A 23,116-nucleotide genomic window follows, 5' to 3' on the forward strand; every position below is an offset into this window, starting at 1 on the left:
TGGCTCAAAAAACATCAAGAATACACAAAAAGTAGTGTGTGACACCCCCTAAGGGCTCATGCACACGACCGTATGTATTTTGCGGTCCACAAAAAACAGATCTGCAAAATATACGGATGACATCCGTGTGCATTCCGTATTTTATGGAACGGAATAGCTGGCCTCTAATACAACAGTACTATCCTTGTCTGTAATGCGGACAATAATAGGACATGTTCTATATTTTGCACACGGAGTAACTTCCGTTTTTTTTGCGGACCCATTGAAGTGAATGGGTCCGCATACGGTCTGGAAAAAAACCCAGAACGGACATAGAAAGAAAATACGTTCGTGTGCATGAGCCCTAAGGGTCCATTCACACGTCCGTGGTGTGTTGTGGACCCACAAATTGCGGATCCGCAACACACACGGCCGGCACCCCCTATAGAAATGCCTATTCTTGTCCGCAGCTGCGGACAAGAATAGGACATGTTCTATCTTTTGCAGAAATGCGGACCGGAAGTTCGGGGCCGCGCTCCGCAAATGTGGAAGCGGAGAGCACATAGTGTGCTCTCCGCTTCACGTCCGGGCCCATAGAGAATGAATGGGTCCGCACCCATTCCGCAAAATTGCGGAACGGGTGCGGACCTTTTTGCGGATGTGGTATTGCACTTTTCCTGCTTTAGGCCTCATGCACACGACCGTATGTATTTTGCGGTCCACAAAAAACGGATCCGCAAAAAATACGGATGACATCTGTCTGCATTCCATATTTTGCGGAATGGAACAGTTGGCCCCTAATAGAACAGTACTGTCCTTGTCCGTGATGCGGACAATAATAGGACATGTTCTATTTTTTTGCGGAACCAAAATATGGACATACGGAAATGGAATGCACACGGAGTACCTTTGTTTGTTTTTTGCGGACCCATTGAAATGAATGGTTCTGTATACGATCCGCAAAAAAAACGGAACGGACACGGAAAGAAAATACGTTCGTGTGCATGAGCCCTTAGTAGCATTTGTCTTGCACATGTGGTTTTTGGTGCAATTTTAGCTGTAAAACAGCTCCAGATGCACAAGCATTTGTTATTATTTTCTAAATGGTGGCATTTTTTTTGTCTTGAAGCTTTTGGCTTTTTTTCCAGGTGTTTTTTCATCCTCTTCTCTAGAGAGAAAAAATGCCAGCAAAAAACGAATGTTTTTTTTCAAAAAACACCACTGAAAAATGACATATTGAGAAAACTGCAAGTGGTGGAAAGAACACCAGAGCTTTTTTTTAAACATAGGTTTATTTCTGGCGTTCCTGAGGGCTTTTGCTGTTTTCTGGTGAGTTTTAGGGAAAAACCCCAGTTTCAGATGTTGCATGAAAGTCTTTGAGAAATATTAGGCCACCTGCACACGCTGCAGAATACGCACGATTTTTCTGGGCGGATTCCCGGGTGGAAAAATGTCAGTGCAGTACAGTACCAGCAAAGTGTATAAAATTACGCAATTTTTTTGTACACTTTGTGGATTGTTTCCGTGCAGAAATTTACCTGCATTGCAGATTTTCAAATCCGTAGCATGTCAATTATGTTTGCGGTTTAGGCTGCGGATTTCATTCTTTTTAATGGAAAGGTGAGATCTGCGGCAAAACCGCATCTAATCCGCACCAAAATTAGCAATTTAGAAATTATGGATTTTGGTGTGGATATGCTGCAGAAATGTGCTTTCACTTGCACTCGTGTACAAGTGGCCTCAAATGGAGAACAAACAGGCGTTTATTGTAGTAGCTTTTTTTCACTCTTGAGATTCATTGTGTCAATGGTGTTTTTTGTTTTTAAATCACAGCATGATTTGAGTCTGGAGTCTTTTTGTGTTGATGATTTTTAAATGGTGTCTTTTTAGACATTATAGTCTCCACTGAAAAAATACTAGGCATGTAAAACACCATTAAAAGAGGAAAGGTGATAGAACACACTATAGGCCTCTTTCACACGGGCGTTGCGTGTGAGGTATGGACAAGATGCGGGTGCGTTGCAGGAAAATGCACGATTTTTCCTCATGAGTGCAAAGCGCTTTAATGCGTTTTGCACGCGTGTGAGAAAAATCGGCATGTTTGGTACCCAGACCCGAAGCCGGACTTCTTCACAGAAGTTCGGTTTGGGATCGAAGTTGTGTAGATTTTATTATTTTCCCTTATAACATGGTTATAAGGGAAAATAATAGCATTCTTAATACAGAATGCTTAGTAAAATATCCATTGAGGGGTTAAAAATAATAAACAAATTTAACTCACCCCATCCACTTGATCGCGTAGCGGATCTCCTCTTCTTTCTACTTTCTTCAGGACCTGGCTAAAGGACCTTTGACGTCATTGCGCTCATCACATAGTCCATCACCATGGTGATGGGCCATGTGATGAGCGCAGTGACGTCACCACAGGTCCTTTTCAGCAATAAAATAAAGAAGACATGCCAGGCTGAGTGTTCAAGTGGATTAAGGTGAGTTTATTAATTGTTTTTTATTTTTTAACCCCTCCATCACTATTTTACTAAGCATTCTGTATTAAGAATGCTACTGTTTTCCCTTATAACCATGTTATAAGGGAAAATAATAATGATCGGGTCCCCATCCCAATCGTCTCCTAGCGACCATGGGTGAAAATCGCACCGCATCCACACTTGCTTGCGGATGCTTGCGATTTTCACGCAGCCCCATTCACTTCTATGGGGCCTGCGTTGCGTGAAAAACGCACAATATAGAGCTTGCTGCGATTTCCACGCAATGCATCAGTAATGCGTGAAAATCACCGCTCATGTGCACAGCCCCATTGAAGTGAATGGGTCCAGATTCAGCGCGGGTGCAATGCGTTCACCTCACGCATTGCACTCCGCACGGAATTCTCACCCGTGTAAAAGGGGCCTAACATCTTAAAAACACATCTGGTTTTGGCTCAGAAAACTGCATCAAAAACTGCCATAAATGCACCATGTAACACCAACTTGCTGCGGGTCTTAGCAACAGGATACCACATAATCTCAGGACTCAACTAACAGAAGCTGATTGCCCAAAGCGGACAACCACTTTGAAGGTGGTTTCCCACTATATCTTTCAAAAATCTTTTTTTTTGGAGGGGCATTGTGTGCTCCCTTGGCAGTTTTAGTAATAGGAATGCGTCATCAGAAGATGACCTATTGTTTTAACCACGTTTTTATGTTAAACATATTTTTTAGATTTTTGGTGAGTTTATTTTTTTTTTATTTTTACATGTCACTATCTATATTTAAAAAACTGTATATAATCCTGTAAGTTTCACACTAGCCACTAGGCCTACAATATGTTAAGACTTCCTGTCTTTTGAAAGCAGCCACATGGGCTATAGACACAACGGACAGGAGCTGACCCTATTGACTTCTATGGGAGAGTTTTCTAGGCATGCTCTGCTGTGGCGGGTGCAGAGGTCAGGAGGGAGCTGATAAACTGTGATATCACATACAGATGTAGCAGGGTTAACACTCCAGCCCTTAACTCAAATTTCTTAAGTAAATCGCGTTATCTTGAGACAAAAGCCATTGAAAAGCAATTGAAGGTGTTTGCTAAACGCATTTAGTTTAGATAAAACGTCTCATAAAACATGAGTGTAAACTCTACTACATCTGTATTGTGAATTGTGGATCATGTCTTATCTATATAGAGGGGTTACTTGTCATTGTAATTCTGTCTGTGGTGATAACGAGAACAGCTACTAAAAAAGGTTACCAGCACAGAACAGGAAATCATGACTTAGGCCTTTTGCACATGACCGTGTGTCCCCCGTGGCCGTATTGCAGCCCGCATACGGCGGGTCCGCAATACACGGGTACTGAACCATGTGCAGTGTGCATCACGGATGCGGACCCATTCACTTGAATGGGTCCGCAATCACGGAGATGCTGAACGGAAGCATGTATCGGAACCCCACGGAAGCACTACGGAGAGCTTCCGTGGTGTTTCTGTCCGTGCCTCCGCATCGCAAAAAAATAGAACTTGTTCTATTTTTTTGCGGTGCGCACGGATCACGGACCCAATCAAGTTGAATGGGTCTCAATCCGTCCCGGCCGCCGCACGGACGTTGCCCGTGCATTGGGGACTGCAAATTGCGGTCCCCAATGCACAACAATCATGTGCAAGAGGCCTTATTGTTAGACCTAGTGGCCAGTGAAAAATAGCAGGATTCTATAAATTTTTTTCAATATAGTGACATGGAAAAATTGCATTTTTTTTTTGCATATGTATCAAATCGTTTTTTTACACAATAAAAGCACACAGAGCTATGGGGACTGGGTATTGCGGATGTGCTAGCGGCCATCTAGCAACCCATGTCCTCAGCTCTATACACAAAATCCAGGTGACAGGTTGCCTTTAACATACAAATGTGACTTAAACAATAGGTCATTTTCTGATGACCCATTCCCTTTAAATTCCAGCACACTCTAGAGAAGATGTTTACCCATAGCCTTCTGTATAGGGAAAAACTCTTAAAAAAAAAAGGAAGAAAAATGTAAGTAAGAAATAAAAAAAGCTCAAAACGATCATGGTATTTTTTACCAGCGGAAAAACAAAACCAGGAAAAAAGAGCACTGAACAATTGAATATCCAAGCATAAGTGAATAGAGGTTTTTCGATGCACACAGGAGACACTAAATTGCTGCAGATACAATTGCTGACAAAGCTATATCTAGTAGTGTACCCCCCAAAGGAAATTACAATAATGAATACATTTCCTTCTAATACGCAAACGCTATACAAAGCGTTTCTCTTGCTGACATGATCCTCAGTAACATATTCCATTGGTGTACAGTGAGCTAAACACAACGGTGAGTGATGGGAGACAGACTGGATGACAGTGGCATGTTCAATGGATTATATAATAAGGTGCCGCTAACCCCATTGGACTCACGAGAAGAGGTGAGTGGCATCGCTGTGCTCCGGTATTTCCATGCTCCGATACTTCATGAAATCAGCCAGTGTCTGCAGAGGGTCTTCACTGACAGCAACCTTATCCCCAGATGTCCAGGTCTCCATCGCCACCAGAACAATACTGGTGTTCAGCTGCTCCCTAAAAATCTAAGAGGAAAAGCCAGGAATAAACGAGGGTGGGTATTAAAAGGTGGGCAGGGAGCCAAGAAGGGAGACTGTGGAGGTATAAGGGGTAAAGAGGTGCTGGATACTGACAATCCCAGTTCAGAGAGGCACTAACAAGCTATGGAAGGCTAATAAAATGTAATACATGCAAGTACCTAGCACTGTCTACAACATTATACTAACCCATCAGATAATATTGTTAGTAAAGATAACAGCAAACCATTGAAATATATAGAAATAGTATTCCCGAAGTGAAGCTGATTATGGGAGATGAGAGAGTTCACTCAATGTTTTTTTTATCATGTCTGCTAATCTAACTTAGCCTTTATAGTCCTACTGAGCCATACCAAACACAAGCAGCTCTTTGCTTGGATTATTAGATGGGGATCATTACTAAAATGCCCCAAGTGCTCTTTGTATTTATTTAGGTAAAATAAGTATATCACTAGCTAAAAAATATTCTGGCTTGGTCAAACATCCTTTGGTCTCTACACATCCTATGGACTTACAGTTGTGTTTAAAATAATAGCAGTCAGACATCACTAACCTGATCAATCACTGTTTTTGGTAGAACTGATATTTCTACATGGCAAATAATTTACTAGCAGGTGTAGTAGAGTAATAGAAACCCAACAGACCCAACAGTCATGACATGCATGCTGCTGATTCTGTGTAATTGAATCACTAATTGAAAGGGGCATGTTCAAAATAATAGCAGTGTGGAGTTCAATTAGTGAGGTCATTCATTCTTTGAAAAACAGGTGGAAATGATTGCCCTTATTTAAGGAAGGAAGGCAGCAAATTTTGTACATCCTGGTTACAGTGCATTTCTCTCAATTCTGAGGAAAATGGGTCATTCCAGACATTGTTCAGAAGAACAGCGTACCTTGATAAAAATTAGTTGATTAGAGTGGGGAAAACATATAAAGAAGTGCAGAAAATGATATGCTGCTCAGCTAAAATGATCGCAGCTGCTTTAAAATGGCAACCAAAACCTGAAAGACGTGGAAGAAAGCGAAAAACTACCATTCGAATAGATAGAAGAATAGCCAAAATGGCAACGACTCAGCCAACAATCAGCTCCAGGAAGATCAAAGAAGGTCTAAAGTTACCTGTGAGTACTGTTACAATTAGAAGACGCCTATGTGAAGCCAAGCTATCTGCAAGAAGCCCCCCAAAGTCCCACTGTTGAAAAAAAGACATGTGCTGAAGAGGTGACAATTTGCCAAAGAGCACATTGACTGGCCTAAAGAAACACTTTGTGGACTGATGAAAATAAGATTGTTCTTTTTGGGTCTAGTGGCCGGAGACAGTTTGTCAGATGACCCCCAAACACTGAATTCAAGCCCCAGTACACTGTGAAGACAGTGAAGCATGGTGGCGCAAGCATCATGATATGGGGATGTTTCTCATACTAAAGTGTTGGGCCTATTTATCGCATGCTAGGGATAATGGATCAGTTTGAATACATCAGAATACTTGAAGAGGTCATGCTGCCTTATGCTGAAGAGGGAATGCCCTTGAAATGGGTGTTCCAACAAGACAACGACCCCAAACACACCAGTAAACCTGCAACATCTTGGTTCCAGACCAACAAGATTGACGTTATGGAGTGGTCAGCCCAATCCCCGGATCTTAATCCAATAGAAAACTTGTGGGGCGACATCAAAAATGCAGTTTCTGAGGCAAAACCAAGAAATAGAGAAGAACTGTGGAATGTAGTCCAATCATCCTGGGCTGGAATACCTGTTCACAGGTGCCAGAAGTTGGTTGACTCCATGCAACACAGATGTACAGCAGTTCTCAGAAACAGTGGTTATACAACTAAATATTAGTTAAGTGATTCAAAGGAAAGCAAAATCTTCAAACATTTTTCAGTTTATATAGTGAATGTTTGAGTTTGTAAAGAAGAATACAAACACTGCTATTTTTTTGAACAGTCTAATATTCACTTTTCTTAAATTTATTTTTTTAGAGGAACAACACAAATTGTATATATTTTTCTTCATGTTTTGATTTGGAATAGAATGTGTAGTGTTCGCAATGCATTTGTGTGTATGGAAATAAAAGCTATTAGAAGGATTTTGAGCTTTATTCACTTTTTTAAACACACTGCTATTATTTTGAACACAACTGACCCAGAGAGGGTTACTAAGGGCACCTTTCTGTAACACATGTCTGAAGTAGACATTGCAGGACCCTCAAGAGTGAACCTGGAAGGACACTGAAGAGTGAAACTGGCTTAGTTGCCCAAGCAAAGAATCAGATTGATCCTTTGATGTTCCAAAGGTACCCTGAAAAATATAAGGTGGATTTTGATTGGTTGCTATGGGCCACTAAGACAGTTTTTCTTTTCACCAGTTTTGATAAATCTCACCCATTGGGTTTCCAAGTTTCCTGGTTCTCCAACAGTCTAGAATTAGAGGACGGAAAGAAGGACTCAGCAAATAAAGAGTTTTAAATTTTGTGTACGTACAGACATGATAGAAATGAAAGGAGAATAAAAGGCCACTTCTTGCACCTTGGATTATCTTCTCAGGAAGCAGATAACTTATTGGTGATTTAAAAAGGTTTTCTGAGACTTTTGAAATGCTGACCTATCCTCTGGATAATCAGTATCTGATTGGTGGAGGACTGAGACCAGAGACCCCCTGCCGATCAGCTGTTTGAGAAGGCACTGACATTCACAGTAGTGCCATGGCAGCTTTCCCTAGGCCACCATGTGAAAGGTGCTAAGCTGCACCTAGGCCATGTCACCAATGGATGTGACCTCACATGCCCTAGGGAAAGGTGGGAGAAGGCTCCAGCGTTATTGTGAGTGCCGGTGCCTTCTCAAACAGCTGATCGATGGGGGTCCCAGGTGTCAGAACCCCACCAATCAGATCAAAAATCTCAGAAAACCCCTTTAATCACAAAGTAAAAAAATAATAAAGTTAAAAATAAAAACAGATGATAGAAGTCAGTGAAGCCACTACGGAAAAGGCATAATAACCCTGGTGGAGCTGTACTCACAGAATCAGCTAGATTCACCACTGATTTGGCATAACTACTTGTAAGACCCACAGATTGTCGGACCTGAAACTAGAGGGAAGAAAGGTGTGAGAGTTTTGAAATTCTCACTATTTCTTGTAGACAAATAGAAAGGCATGATAATAATTTGTAGTAATGATAGCACAGATAAATTCTAGATCACTGCTAACAAAAATGTCCTCTTGTTGTCCTCTTCTGTCTCTTAATATGTTGCCATTTCCCAGGCTCCAGAATGGCAAATCTACCATTCAGCAAGAGATATACTACAGTAGTAATCAGGATTGCTGGTGACAACTATGTTGGGATTTATAATAATGGCCATGTTGGTAGTCAAGCTTTCCTAGATACAGCTATAACTACAATGGATACATATGAAGTGTAATAACATGACATAAAAGGACTAATGGAGCACTTATAGTTACGGCATTGTTAAATTTACGAAGGTGCGGCTCTTACAAACATAACCACAGACCAATGTTTGCAACACGTACCAGGCGCCAGTCATTGACCACCATAAGCTCAATGTATTTGGTTTCAGACAAAGCGGAGTGCGCAGTTGTGCGGACCTGGAGGTGTGAGATATGCATGAAAACATGAGTGCCATGTGCTCTACATACTGTGACAGCACTTTAAACTTTTAGGTCACTCTGAGGCGACTTATAATATTCTTAATAACTTATAGCAGTAGTGGGTACATCCCATATAACACACATAATCCCATAAAATGCATAACTCAGCTCCTGATAAAAGGGGAATTCCAATAATTTCAAGTTATCCCCTGTCAAAATGCTAAGAGATTACTATTAGATTGGTGGGGGTCATACTGCTGGGACCCTACCAATTAAAAGAACGGGGCAGCAAGACAAGCACTGCCAGAGATAGCAGAGTACAGCGCTCGACTATTTTGACCACAGAGATGAATGCAGTCGCAGTGTGCATGCTCGACTTGCCGCCCTGTTCCTTTTGGGTACAGAGCCTCCGTTCTTGTGACTAGTGTGGGTCGTGGTGGTAGAACCTCCACCCACCTATCAGTTATCTCCTATCCTGAGGATAGCGGATACATTGAAATTACTGGAATAACCCCTTAAATCATTACAATTGCATGAATCATGCTCTTCCTCTCCAAGAAGTTCTGCAGCAGGTAAAGTGTCTGTTACAATACCAACTAAAATGCCCCCCATACCATTCTAACCACAGTGTCCATGAAAAGGTACCCGCTTGAAGGACATTTCTTCAAAACCAGAGTTTGCCACAGGTAAGAAGCATATTACAGTGCCCCTATCCCCCATAGAGTGCTAGCCAAAGCCCTCATAAGCAAATCACAATGTCCTTCATTGCACAATGAATTTTCTTTTTTTTTTCAGTCAAAGCTAGAAATTGATCAAAAAAGGGGGGAAACCTCAAAAACTGCATTAAATGAATCCTGATTCAAAAGATGAATACCAATTCCTCATTATACAGACCTGTCTTTTCCTGCGTATTTTTGAGCTTCTGGGAATTGCTTGAAGATTCATACAGCCTGGGGAAACCAAAAAGTTGCGGAAAAAAAAAATATATATATTAAGGTCAAACACACACAAGCAGTCAATGCAGACACGAAAGTAACGCGTCCAGCAAATATGGGTTTTAGTTTTTTTAGAGTGATGTAACACAAGAAGATTAGGTGAGTACTACTAATTCTTGGATTTTAGACAATTAAAAGCAGAAACAACATATGCACACCACAAGACATTACACATTTTGGAACAGTGTGAATGCAAAAAATGTGCTTTTTTCAAAAGGAACAGTACAACTCTTGTCCATGGACTATGTCTGGTCTTGTGGCTCAGCTCCATTCACTTAAATACCATATACCCCCATGGACAAGAGAGCGGCACTAATCCTGGCATAAAAAAAGAGGTAAGTGATTTTTTTTGTAAGTGATTTGTAAAGAGGAGTTGTCACCTCTCATGGAATGTGTGTTTTAGTAACTGCTTTCATTCCCCATGTTTTTTTATGACTTTATTGTGTTCCATTTCTCTATTACTACTACCCGAAGCTTACCAATAAATGCACAGCTGGGTGTTACCAGTTGGGGGGTCTGTTACTACACAGTCTGACAGTTTCCAATCAGTGTTATCCCCAACTGGTAACGCCCAATTTTACTGAGGCATTTCAGTCTCCTCAGTCTTCCTCTCAGCTTACCAAGCAGAGCTCCATTCACTCGAATAAGACTTAGCTGGATCTAGACCATGTGACCGATGAATGAATGTGATGTCACTGGCCTAGGAAGAGGCTGCACCACTCACCGGAGCACCACAGCCTTCTTCAAACAGCTGATCAGTGGGGGTTTCAGGAGTCGGACCCCACCGATCAGATATTGATAACCTGTTCTGAGGATGGCATCCATATCAAAATCTCAGACAACCCCTTTAAACTTCTAGCAGGAATAACAGACAAATAGCACAACATAGAGTCATAAGAAAACATCCTGAATTGTCCTTCAATGTGGAATACATTTTTACTAAAACAGATATGTCCAGAGAGGTTATAGGTCCTCTTCAAAAAAAAAAAATTCTTACTAGTTACTGACAGTTTTAGGTTTGCAAGCTTCAGAGAAAAGAGCTCAAACTTGTACCACGTACTTTTCCAGACTCCAGCCAGTAAATGACAGTTCTGATCTGCCATCCATACAATTACCACACATCTACTATGGTATACTAGGTGATTTTTTGCTCAAAATGCGTATGTACCTGGTTCTTGGCATTTCTTTGCCCGCTCAATCACATGAGGCCACTGGAGAGACTTCTGTAAAGTGAAACAACTCATCACCTACTGAAAGCAGTAATGGCATAAACTGTGTGGATTCAATCACTGGACTGTGGGTTAGGCCACGATTACATATGCAGCAAGCTAATCCGGCTGCCTGATCATACAATGGTTTTTGTCCGGCCAAATCCTGGCATTTATGCAGGAAAGTGGCCGGATCATTGGAGGACCTCAATACAGTCAATTAGGATCCGGCAGTGAACTAACAGAATCTGGCAATGCTGGATCCAGCAAAATCCGTCAGGCTGCTCTCTGCCTGAACAGCCTGCCGGATCTGCTGTCATAAATGCAAACGTAGCCTTAGTGATTCAGGTTGCGGTATATGTCATGCTCCAGATGCACTGACTAACTGATACTGGGGCTGGACAAAGCCAAATACTCCGAAACTGCACATGGAATAGACACACACCAAAAAACAAACAAAAAAAAATGCACTAGACAAAAGAACGGAAGAGGCAAATAGAGGTTTAGCGTTGGTGATGGTGCAGAACAAAGGGGTACATTTATTAAGACCGGCATCTTAGACTTTGGTCTTAATAAAGCCCCATCGCTGGCGGTGGATCGCTGCAGTTATGAAGAGGTGTCAGCCTCTCCATAACTTCGGTGGACTCTCTGCCACTTCTAAATGTAAGACAGCTTACTTGCTGTATTACAGTGGGGAACAGAAGTATTTGAACACCCTGCGATTTTGCAAGTTTTCCCACTTAGAAATCATGGAGTGGTCTGAAATTCACATTGTAGGTGCATTCCCACTCTGAGAGACGGAATAAAAAAAATAAAAAATCTGGAAATCACATTGCATGATTTTGAAAGAATTTATTTGTCTTGCGCTGCTGAGAAAATCAGTGTTAATATTTGGTACAGAAACCTTTGTTTGCAATTACAGAGGTCAAACGTTTCCTGTAGTTCTTGACTAGGTTTGCACACACTGCAACAGTGATTTTGGCCCACTCCTCCACACAGATCTCCTCTAGATCTGTCAGGTTTCGGGGCTGTCACTTAGCAACATGGAGTTTCAGCTCCCTCCAAAGATGTTCTATTGGATTTAGGTCTGGAGACTGGCTAGGCCACTCCAGAACCTTGATATGCTTCTTACGGAGCCACTCCTTTATCCAGGCTGTGTGCTTCGGGTCGTTGTCATGTTGGAAGACCCAGCCATGACCCATCTTCAATGCTCTGACTGAGGGAAGGAGGTTGTTGCTCAAAATCTCACAATAAATGGCCCCATTCATCCTCTCCTTAATAAAGTGCAGTCGTCCTGTCCCCTTCACAGAAAAGCACCCCCCAAAGCATGATGTTACCACCCCCATGCTTCACAGTAGGGATGGTGTTCTTGGGATGCAACTCATCCTTCTTTTTCCTCCAAACACGACGAGTGAAGTTTAGAACAAAAAGTTATACTTCCATCTGACCACATAACTTTCTCCCATGCCTCCTCTGGATCATCCAGATGGTCATTGGCAAACTTCAGACGGGCCTGGACATGTGATGATTTGAGCAGGGGAACCTTCCGTGCAATGCATGATTTGAAACCATGACAGCGTAGTGTTCTACCGACAGTGACCTTTAAAACTGTGGTCCCAGCTCTCTTTATGTCATTGACCAACTCCTCCCTTGTAGTTCTGGGCTGATTCCTCACTTTCTTATCAGTGATACCCCACGAGGTAAGATTTTGCATGGAGCCCCAGTCCGAGGGAGACTGACAGTCGTCTTTAGCCTCTCCCATTTTCTAACAATTGCTCCAACAGTTGATCTATTTTCACCAAGCTGCTTGGCAATTGCCCTGTATCCCTTTCCAGCCTTGTGGAGATCCACAATTTTGTCTCTGGTGTCTTTTGACAGCTCTTTGGTCTTGCCCATGGTAGTAGTTGGCGTCTGACTGACTGTGGGGTGGACAGTTGTCTTTAAAGAGCTCAGACAGGTGCTACTAAGTTAGATTAATGAGTAGAGTAGAGATGGACTTTTTAAAGGCACAGTAACAGGTCTTAGAGAGACAGAATTCTTGCTGTTTCTCAGGTGTTCAAATTCTTATGTTCAGCAGTGCAAGACAAATAAATTCTTTAAAAATCATACAATGTGATTTCCTGTTTTTTTTATTTATTCGGTCTCTCAGAGTGGGAATGCACCTACAATGTGAATTTCAGACCCCTCCATGATTTCTAAGTGGGAGAACTTGCAAAATTGCAGGGTGTTCAAATACTTCTGTTCCTCACTGTACATTCAGACCTTTTACAGACTCCTTTTAAATACTAGGGCTAAAGTTGTACGGACATGCATGCTAAAATGTGGCCTAAGGGTCTATTCAGACGTCCATAGTTCAGGGTCCACATCTGTTCTACAATTTTGTGGATCAGATGCGAACACATTCATTTCAATGGGGCCGCAAAAGATGTGGACAGCACAGCGTGTGCTGTCTGCATCTGTAGTTCCTCTTCGCGGCCCCGCAAAACAGATAGAGCATGTCCTATTATTGCCCTTAATTACGAACAAAAATAGGCATTTCTATCACGGGGCCGGCCATGTGCGGTCCGCAAAATGCGAAATATACATGGCCGGTATCAGTGTTTTGCGGATCCACAATTTGCAGACAGCAAAACACTTTGGATGTCTGAATGGACCCTAAGTCAGGAAACTGCTGTAACTTTTACTAGGACAAGTGTACTCTATCCCATAGATCGGTGGCGTACATAACGTACATATCGGTGGCGTACATCGGTAAGGGCCCCAAAGCAAGGATCAAACCAGGCCCCCCACACAGGACAGAAGGGTTTCTGCCTAAACCCCTTTTTAATGACCCTTGAGCCATTTTTTCACTGCTTTATTTGCTAAAAGTTGTTCCTTTAGAGGGTGGAGTCCTGACCAAGTTTTCACCTCCAGTAGAAGAGGAGACAATCCCAAAGACTGGGCCCCCTCTTGTCCTGGGCCCCATAGCAGTCGCATGGTCTGCCGCTATGGTAGTTACACCACTGCTATAGATGGATGCTTTGGTTACCTTGGCTTTCTGCTCTTGGGGGTATATTGTATAAGTGAATGTTCCATCAGAAAAGGCTCCACTGTAAGAAAACAAAATGTTATACAAAACCCACTATTAATCATTCAAAATACATAAAGAAAAAAGTGGCAATGAATAAGTCACATAGCCCGTCATGATGTATTAGTCCAGTGATGCGAAAGACTCCGTACACATGTTTTAAACAGTAGGTTGGCATCTAGCTATCTGCTGGCATTTCACTGAGCCAGGTATGTGTGGAAGGAGAAGACACGTAGAAGAGAATGCTACCCACTTCTGTTACAAGTGATAGGGAACAAGCTTGTGTCTCATGTATATCAGAGAGTGTGAGGCGCTGATATCATCAGTCACAACTTATTTTTCGGAATCCTGGCATTCAAAAGTCAACATCAGAAGAAGAGATTCCAGCATGGTGTAAAGCAAGAGCTTCACAGTAACATCCTGCTCTGTTCTAACACCCACACACATCTCCTGCTGTGACCAAATGGTCCCGGAGACATAAGTCACATCACATGAAATAATTACTGTCACCAGCGACCTCCCTATCAAACTGTTTGCATAGACACATAGCTGTGGTTCACCTGATTAAAACCTGACTGTTGATCCGACACTCCATTCCTGAGTTATGACACTTTTTTTCTCAATATGCAAATTAGGCCTTTGGTGCAATGATGGTGCCACTGTTGCTCTTCTTGCACCCAAGTTCCACTCCTTTCTGTGGCCCTCACTTGCTGCTTTGATTGACAGGGCCAGGCAGTGGCAAAGCAGTGAAGAAGGATCTGGCCACATAAAGGAGTGGAGCTTGGGTGCAACAAGAGCAATGGTGACAGCTTCATTGCACCAAAGGGCTAGGATCATAACTCAGAAATGGAGCCTGATATCAACAAGAGAAATCAGGTGAATCACAGCTATGTGTCTGTGCATGCAGTTTGAGAGGGAGGTCCCTGGTGACAGATTCCCTCTATGGGCACAGAACGCCAGCCAGTGGCACACATTTACCTAAGTCCATGACAGGTGGAGACTGCAACCCACGATTGTTCAAACCCACGCACATGGCCCTTGTAGTAACAATGATCTCCAGCTTCACCAGGAGTCTGGAAAATAAAAATATATGACATAAAAAGGACATAAGACTACATAGAAAGTGGATTTAAAAACGAAATCAAAATGTTTCAATACTTTTATCCTTCCTTTTAGATATTTTTTTGTTCTATTTTGCTTACTTCACCTTGAAAAGATTTTGGCTTCATTTTTTTTGTGAATCTTAAGACATAATGATATATGCGATACTGCAGATTTTCTTTACAGGAGCTACTGTGGGTTTAGTGTCTGTTTGTTGGTGGACGCCCCGGCCGGTGGCGTAGCTCCGTTCTTCGGTTGCTCATGCTCACGTGGAGCTACCTAGTGGCGTCACTTGTACGAGCTATGGATCACCGTGAGTACCAAAAATCCAACGAGGTTTCGAACAATAACGTTGTTTTTCATCAGGGAATCACTTTGGCACTGCCAACACCCGTTCTTTTATAGACCTGTACTACCTTCTTGCATTAACTCTTACTCTGCCGCACTCCTTTTCACTCATACATACTGTTTAATATGTTGCACCCCCCTTTTCTTTATTCAAATGCAAACAGCTCTATCTCCACATTTAAGCCTTTTGGTACCATTGTATCCATATTAAAGATCCATTTTGTTTCAGCTTTAGACATGCTTTTAATGGAATCCCCCCTCGTGCATCCATTTTTAGTATTTCTAATCCGCAGAACATAGATCCCTCAAATTTCCCTTCATGTTTGACCTTATAATATCTTGACAGCGGATGTCCCTCAAATGTCCTCTGAATATTATATACGTGTTCTCCCACTCTCTTTTTTAATTGCCTTTTTGTACAGCCAATGTATATTTCCCTCTCTAGGTATGCTGACCAATTTTTACAACCTTGTGCCCAATCCTTACCCACGTACCTAAAAAAAAACTAAACACACGTTCCAAATTTTAAGCAAAATAAAGTGGAAATCGGAATACATAATTGGGAACCCTATACGTAAAATCATTATACACTGTAATTGAGAACGAAAAAGGGTGCGAGGCAGCAAAATAATTTTTTTTACAAAAAGGGTTAGTTACCAGTAACGTAGATAGAATACATCGGGGAATGCATACCATTAGTTTTTAAAAGAAATTATTTTAGGTATAAAGAAGATTTTTACTTCCAAATGTGGGGGACTGCGATGGGGACGAGGTTCGCACCGGGGTTCGCTAATTTATATGTGGGGTGGTGGGAGCATGAATACATACATCCCAATGGCGAGCTCCGGGCGGGCCTCGTGCTATGGCGGTGTTTTATAGACAATGTCATTTTTATATGGAGGGGGGGGGGGGGAATAGCATTAAAAGAATTTTTTAAAGATATAAATAAAAATTTGTTTTATTTAGGTTTTACCCCAACTTATAGCAGGAAAGAGATGAATTTTTTTTTTTTTTTAGATTTGACAATTTATACTGAAAGGGAAAAAATCTGTACCAAAACTTTTAATAAACCTACAGATTCCAACAGCTTTATCACCAAAGAAAGTTGCCACCTACCCCAGTGGCTTGAAAACATCCCCAAAAGCCAGTTTTATGTGTATCAAAATAAACTGTACCGCAGCAGAGGATTATGAAAAGGAGGCATAAAAAATGCTGAAAAAAATTCAAACTAAAAGGATATAATACACAAAAATGTATAAATCAAAGAATTCAAATAGGACAAAAAGATAGACAACAACTGTTAGAAGATCCAATAGATAATAATAAAAAGAACAACAAAAAAACATGTGAACTACAGGAAGGAAAAAAGGAGTTAATCCCACCTATTATCATACCGTACAATGGACAGACAAAGTACTTTAGGAAGATAGTAAGTAGATATTAGGACATCCTCAAGGAAGATAAGATAATTGGAGACCATAACCCAGAAGCCCCGAAATTTGTATACCGCAAAGCAGTAAATATAGGGAATCTAGTGGCATCCACTAGGAAAGGTGCGGCAATAGAAAATAATAAAAAAACAATAGATATAAGGCTACCGATAGGCTTTTACCCGTGTAAAAAATGCATAGGATGCAAAAAAAACTATAAAAAACTATTTCAAATACAGAATAGCGATGGTTCATATAAATATGACATTAAAGAACACATAACATGCAATAGCCGAGGAGTAATATATGCAATTAAATGTCCCTGCAATAAAATATACATTGGCCATACAAAAAGGCAATTAAAAAAGAGAGTGGGAGGACATTTGAGGGACATCCGCTGTCAAGACATTATAAGGACAAACATGAAGGGAAATTTGAGGGATCTATGTTCTGCGGATTAGAAATAGTAAAAATGGATGCACGAGGGGGGGATTCCATTAAAAGCATGTCTAAAGCTGAAACAAGATGGATCTTTAATATGGATACAATGGTACCAAAAGGCTTAAATGTGGAGATAGAGCTGTTTGCATTTGAATAAAGAAAAGGGGGGAGCAACATATTAAACAGTATATATGAGTGAAAAGGAGTGCGGCAGAGTAAGAGTTAATGCAAGAAGGTAGTACAGGTCTATAAAAGAACGGGTGTTGGTAGTGCCAAAGTGAATCCCTGATGAAGAACAACGTTATTGTTCAAAACGCGTCTGATTTTTGGTACTCACGGTGATACACAGCTCGTACAAGTGACGTCACTAGGTAGCTCCACGTGAGCATGAGCAACCGAAGAACGGAGCTACGCCACCGGCCGGGGCGTGCTCCAACAGACACCGAACCCACAGTAGATTCTGTAAAGAAAATCTGCAATAGGAGTAAAAAGGAAGCCGAAGAACGAAAATCAATAACAAGGTAATCTTGATTTAAAACATTGATACAGAGTGGTTATCCCGTCCTAGCAGAGCCAGCAGGATAGGGACGGGGGAAGGTAGTGCTCAGTATCGTGTATATATCTATTTGATTTTAGTTCCCCTGAAGCAGCAGGCGTTGCGGTACTGTTGCGATACCGCAGCACACAAGAAAGATCAGTGCCAGTGGACCGAATAAAATAGAGCATCTCTAGAGCTGGATCAAATCTTTTGTTATCTGGCATTCACACTTGGTCAGAGTGGAATTTGAGAACGTGGATAAACTGGTCACATTGGATCTAGTGAGCTGGTTTATTCTTATTGCAAGCCAAGGAGCTCTCTAAGGCCTCATGCACATGAACGTATTTGATTTCCGTGTCCATTTCGGGTTTTTTGCGGACCGTATGCAGGACCATTCATAAAAAAAAAACGGAAGGTACTCCATGTGCATTTCGTTTGTCCGTATTTCCATTCCGCAAAAAAAATAGAACATGTCCTATTATTGTCCGCATTATGGACAAGGATAGTACTATTCTATTAGGGGCCAGCTGTTCTGTTCCCCAAAATACGGAATGCACATAGACGTTATCCGCATTTTTTGTGAATCAGTTTTTTGCGGACCGCAAAATACATACGGTCGTGTGCATGAAGCCTAATGGATATTATTACAGGGGTGGACAAAATACTGTACTATCTTTGTCTCACAACCCCAAACAATTATTTAACACTTTCAACAAACTACTTCGCCCCCCTTTGCCCCCACTCCCACATCTCAGCTACATATTTTAAACACAAGAGTAACATCATTAAAGAAAGCTTCAACCAACAGTCCGCACACCCCGTCTACACAACTGCTCAATGCTCTTCCCCATATACTGCTTTTCTACCATTCCTGATAAGAAGCTTACCACTCTACTCTCCAAATCACACCTCACCACCTGTCCACTTCACCCAATCCCATCCTTCCTTATCAGCAACCTTACTAATGCATATATCCCAGCCCTAACATTACCTACTGGCTGCTTCCCTTCTTCTTTTAAGAAGGGCATTTATGGCAAAAAGGTGTGTTTTAGGAAGTGTTTAGGTGTGTTCAACAATCCCTTTTTTGTTAGGAAGGTCCCCTGACAATAACATGATCCTGCTGCTGGAACCATAGTAATCATCTATAATCTGTGAAGCAAAGCCATTTCTTTTTAAGAAGAAGCCATCCCTTAATTTGTCCTACAGTATTTGTCCAGCAATTGGGGCTTCTCAATAATCATGTTTGCCACAAAACCCTTTAACAACATGTCCACCTTGAACTGACTCCCAACACCTCATCCAACTCATTTTTTGACAAGCTACAATCTGATTTCTGACCCCACCACAAACCTTAAAACTCACTAACCAAAATCACTAGTGATCTGCCAAAGCTAAATGACATTATTCCAGGCTCTGCCTTCTAGACCTGAATGATTGTGCATCCCAGTATTATAGTTTAAAGTCTGGTAATGCAACGTCTACTGTCTCCCATGACCTACATACTGTATATGGTGAGGCATGGTCAAATAAAAGGCGCAATGATCCCCTATAATTCTGAAAAAAAAAGTGTTGGGGTATTTAGTGGGGAACTTCAGCAGCATATACAAAAAAATCTGGCAATAAAACCATCTAACCAGGGGGGCGTGGCCAGCGATGGAAGTGTGAGGACGCGCTCGATGTGAGCTCCGCTGCACCCCTGATTAAAACAAGCCCGCACCTGCTCTTAAAGGGGTTTTCTCATCTCAGACAATGAGGGCATATCGCTAGGCTCTATCCTTATTGTCTTATATCGAGAACGGAGCCCCGCATGCGCAGCCGCGCTGCCTTCATTTCTATGGGGCCGCCGAAAATAGCCGAGCGCTGGCTCGGCTATTGCTGTCTGCCCCATAGAAATAAATGGGAGCATGGGCCGCGCATGCGTGGCACGCTCCCATTCTCTTCTATGGGAGAGGCGGGACTAGCGCTTGGTGGTGGACGGACCCCGGGAAATCTGGGGTCCTCCAGCCACAGTGCTCTCCGCTCGGTTCTCCATATAGGTGCGGGTCCCAGTGGTGGGACCCGCACCTATCAGACAATGGAAGCATATCCTAGCGATATGCCCCCATTGTCTAAGATAGGAATACCCCTTTAATGATAGGGAAAACTACTAAAAAGTGTCAAGCCCGTCCATCTGCTCCCCTTACCGCTTCCCAGGGCGACTTGTGCGCTTACTTCTCCAGGCAGGCCGACCCTGCCTGGAGGGCGGCACCCTCTCCACGCGGCTTTCCAAATGGGACCCGGTCTGCGAATACAAGGGAATGCCGCTCCCTCTCTGCACCGCCGACGGCCCGACCTGAATGCGAGGCACCTCCTGGGCCTGATTTGCCGACCAACCAAACAGCTTCTCTAGCGCATGAAACGCAAAATGGCCACCAGCACCCGCTCTCACAGGACCAGCCGCGGCTCCTGCTGGCATCGACAAAGATGAGGACCAGCCGATAGACGAGAGCTTTGCACCTCCCCAGGCAAGCCCGCAAGTACCCTCTTCCCCTCTACTGCCCACCTCCCTTGCTCCACTGTCCTCTCCTGCTCCCTCTAACCCCCCAGGCTCTGCGCTGAGGCCCGGGGCACAATCTTTTTGGCCTCAAAACTTACCCAGCTCGTCCACCCACCCCTGCACTCCAGCATTGTGTACCCCTCCATCACAGCACCCAGGCCCTATACCCCTGGAACTGGCGAACGTCGAGGGCGTATACCGACACCAACAGGACTTGTCTTTGGCCTTGGACGACCGCGTGCGGCGCCAGAGGGCCCCCTTTCTCAACCAGACTCACCTAGCACCTCTTTAGCGGTGTCCCTACATTGGTCGACTGGGTCATCGTGGGACAGCTCCCGAGCCATGGCACCAGGACGCTCTCCTGATACCCATCTGCCAAGCCCCAAAGCCCAGGGGCCCCTCCACACCACCTCCCATTCTCAAAACCCTTTAAATCATTTGCCTGCGAAGGCCCAGTCATTTACAACAGCATCTGATGAGGACTCCAGACTACTTACCATAGCGGATTTACGTGCTCTTATTTGCTCCTTACCCTCTAAAGAGGACTTTTCTAGCTTTGCGGCTAATATCTTACAAGAATGCAAGCAGGAATTTGCCCAGTTCCGAACAGACTTATCTACTCTTACCAACCGTGTGGACTTCATTGCTCAAGACCACACGGCGGTGTCCGCTGATGTGAAAGACCTTCAAGCTGTCACTCGGGTCCAAGAGACGCAAATTCATGCCCTTCAACAACACTTGGGTGATCTGGAGAACTGCAGACGTCACAACAATCTCTGTATCAGAGGCCTACCAGAATCCGTTTCTGCTGCTGACCTTTTTCCCACCCTCCTATCGATATTTAATAACATTCTGGAGCGCCCCAGTATCACCCCCACTGAAATTGACAGGGCACACCGTGCGCTGCGCCCACCGGCGCCTGAGGGCTCAAGACCTAGAGACGTCATCTGTAGGATCCACTTTTATGCCGTGAAAGAACAGATCCTCTTCAAGGCCCATCAACACCAGTCTCTGTCATTTGAAGGATCCCCCATCATGATCCTCCAAGACCTTTCCCGCTACCAGCTTGCTCAAAGAGCAGCATTAAAACCTCTACTTACTCTACTACGAGACAGAGGAATACTTTACTGTTGGGGTTTCCCTTTTTGCTTTGATAGCTGGCCACAAAGGTCATACAGCCTCTGTACGCTGCAGCGCGGACCTTTAAAGTTTCCTTAATAGCCTCAACCTACCACCTATGGACATAGATCCGTGGCCCGCCTTTACCACACCTATCCCTATCCCTCCACAGAGACTTCCACTTTCTCAAGTTTCCGCAAGAGATGTGTCACGGCTGACAGTGGGGGAAACTCTCAGCCGTGCGATGTTAGCGGATGGATGGTTGCTGCTAGGCCACGACCACAGGATCAGGGAGCAGGTCACCTCCTATCGCGTCCCTAATGCTGACCCTGACTCCTATCCGTATGAGCCAACCCAGAAGGTAGGAGGGCTCATACTCCGGAACCTAGGGTCCCTATTAGCCCTAAGGAAATCCCTGGACTTAGGAGCAGGGTAAGACGACCTGTTCCTCCAGGACACGGACGAACAGGAGTCTCACTGGCCAAGCTGCAAGGAAGGGGGAACAAATACAGACATATGGATATGGCAGGTGAACAACACTAGTTCCAAACCTACCTGCCACAGCCTTGCTGACTGGAACCCATGCACCAATACTGCTGTCCACACAAACACTAAGGAGACAGCACACCACAAAACACACAGGTAACCAGGATATCCATAGCTGTAATAAACATAGAAAGGATAACACATCAACATAACATCATACATTGGTTTTATGACTACAAGGGTGGCCCTCACTGGAAGATGGTATAATACCAGGAGGATGACTCCAGCATATGGCTGAAGTACCCCTCAGTACAGGCCTCCAGCAGAGGCTAAATAACCCAAGTAGCCACACCCACACAGACACACACTGGAAAGGGAATTAACCCTTTCCACACAAAACAGGGTAGTGAAGTCACTTAAAGGGGAATACACACACAATAAACCTCGTGCACACCAGACAGGGAAAGTGCATACATATAAACACACGTTGCCAGGTGCAACCGCATGCACTTGACAGCAAGCTGCCTAGCCACAGCTCAGGCCGCTATACTGCCAATACTAAAATTTTTCCAGTGGCAACCACACGTGAGGCAACATAGTAACAGTACTCACCAGTGGTTGAACAACAAGAGCAGACCGTGGGCAACTGCATGCGGGTCAAGGAGTCACGACCATAACCATGGTCGTGACAAGATGTCCATGGCACACCCTCCCGTTCCCTCAGAGGACCCAGACGCTGGTCCATTGGTCCACTGCGGAATTCCCAGTCATCGACCCTGATCTGAGAAACTCTGATGTTGTTGCTCACATTGCCTTTTTCTCTCTTACTATGATTTTTTTTTTCTTTTGCCCTTCTCTAGTTCTTAGCTGGTCTTTTTTTCTCATGTAGCAGGTGACGCTTTTTCATTTTGTTTTGAATTAATACAATTGGTATTTGGGGGTGCCAGACGGACCCCACATAGTCTGACACACTCTCTTAGGAGGACTCCTCTCCCAGGTGACCGTCTCTTTGGACCGAGTGGTCCCTTTACTCCGTAAACTTTCCTTTATTTCCTTATTTAGTTTTACTCCGACCCCCCTTTTTTTCTCTTCTTTCCCTACCTCAACTTCCCCTTCCCTTCTCTTTTATTTTTTCTTCTTTTCTACTCTCTTTCTCTCAC

General features: G+C 43.3%; 1 protein-coding gene across 3 annotated transcripts in view; it reads right to left on the reverse strand.

Annotated features, from left to right (window-relative positions):
- ADAM11 (ADAM metallopeptidase domain 11) overlaps window positions 1-23,116 on the reverse strand; it is a 115,194-nt gene that overhangs the window by 50,027 nt on the left and 42,051 nt on the right. For all 3 annotated transcript variants that reach the window (XR_005779850.1, XM_040437472.1, XM_040437471.1), the window contains exons 5-11: window positions 14,936-15,030; window positions 13,919-13,979; window positions 10,851-10,905; window positions 9,582-9,637; window positions 8,610-8,684; window positions 8,101-8,169; window positions 4,904-5,070 (exon numbers count right to left, since the gene is read on the reverse strand). Coding sequence is in view for 2 of the 3 variants with exons in the window: in XM_040437472.1 (XP_040293406.1) it covers window positions 4,904-5,070; window positions 8,101-8,169; window positions 8,610-8,684; window positions 9,582-9,637; window positions 10,851-10,905; window positions 13,919-13,979; window positions 14,936-15,030 (578 nt within the window). In the remaining variant the exon portion in view is untranslated. The remainder of the gene's footprint in view (window positions 1-4,903; window positions 5,071-8,100; window positions 8,170-8,609; window positions 8,685-9,581; window positions 9,638-10,850; window positions 10,906-13,918; window positions 13,980-14,935; window positions 15,031-23,116) is intronic.

The sequence above is a fragment of the Bufo bufo genome, chromosome 6 (assembly GCF_905171765.1).
Source record: "Bufo bufo chromosome 6, aBufBuf1.1, whole genome shotgun sequence".
NCBI lineage: Eukaryota > Metazoa > Chordata > Amphibia > Anura > Bufonidae > Bufo > Bufo bufo.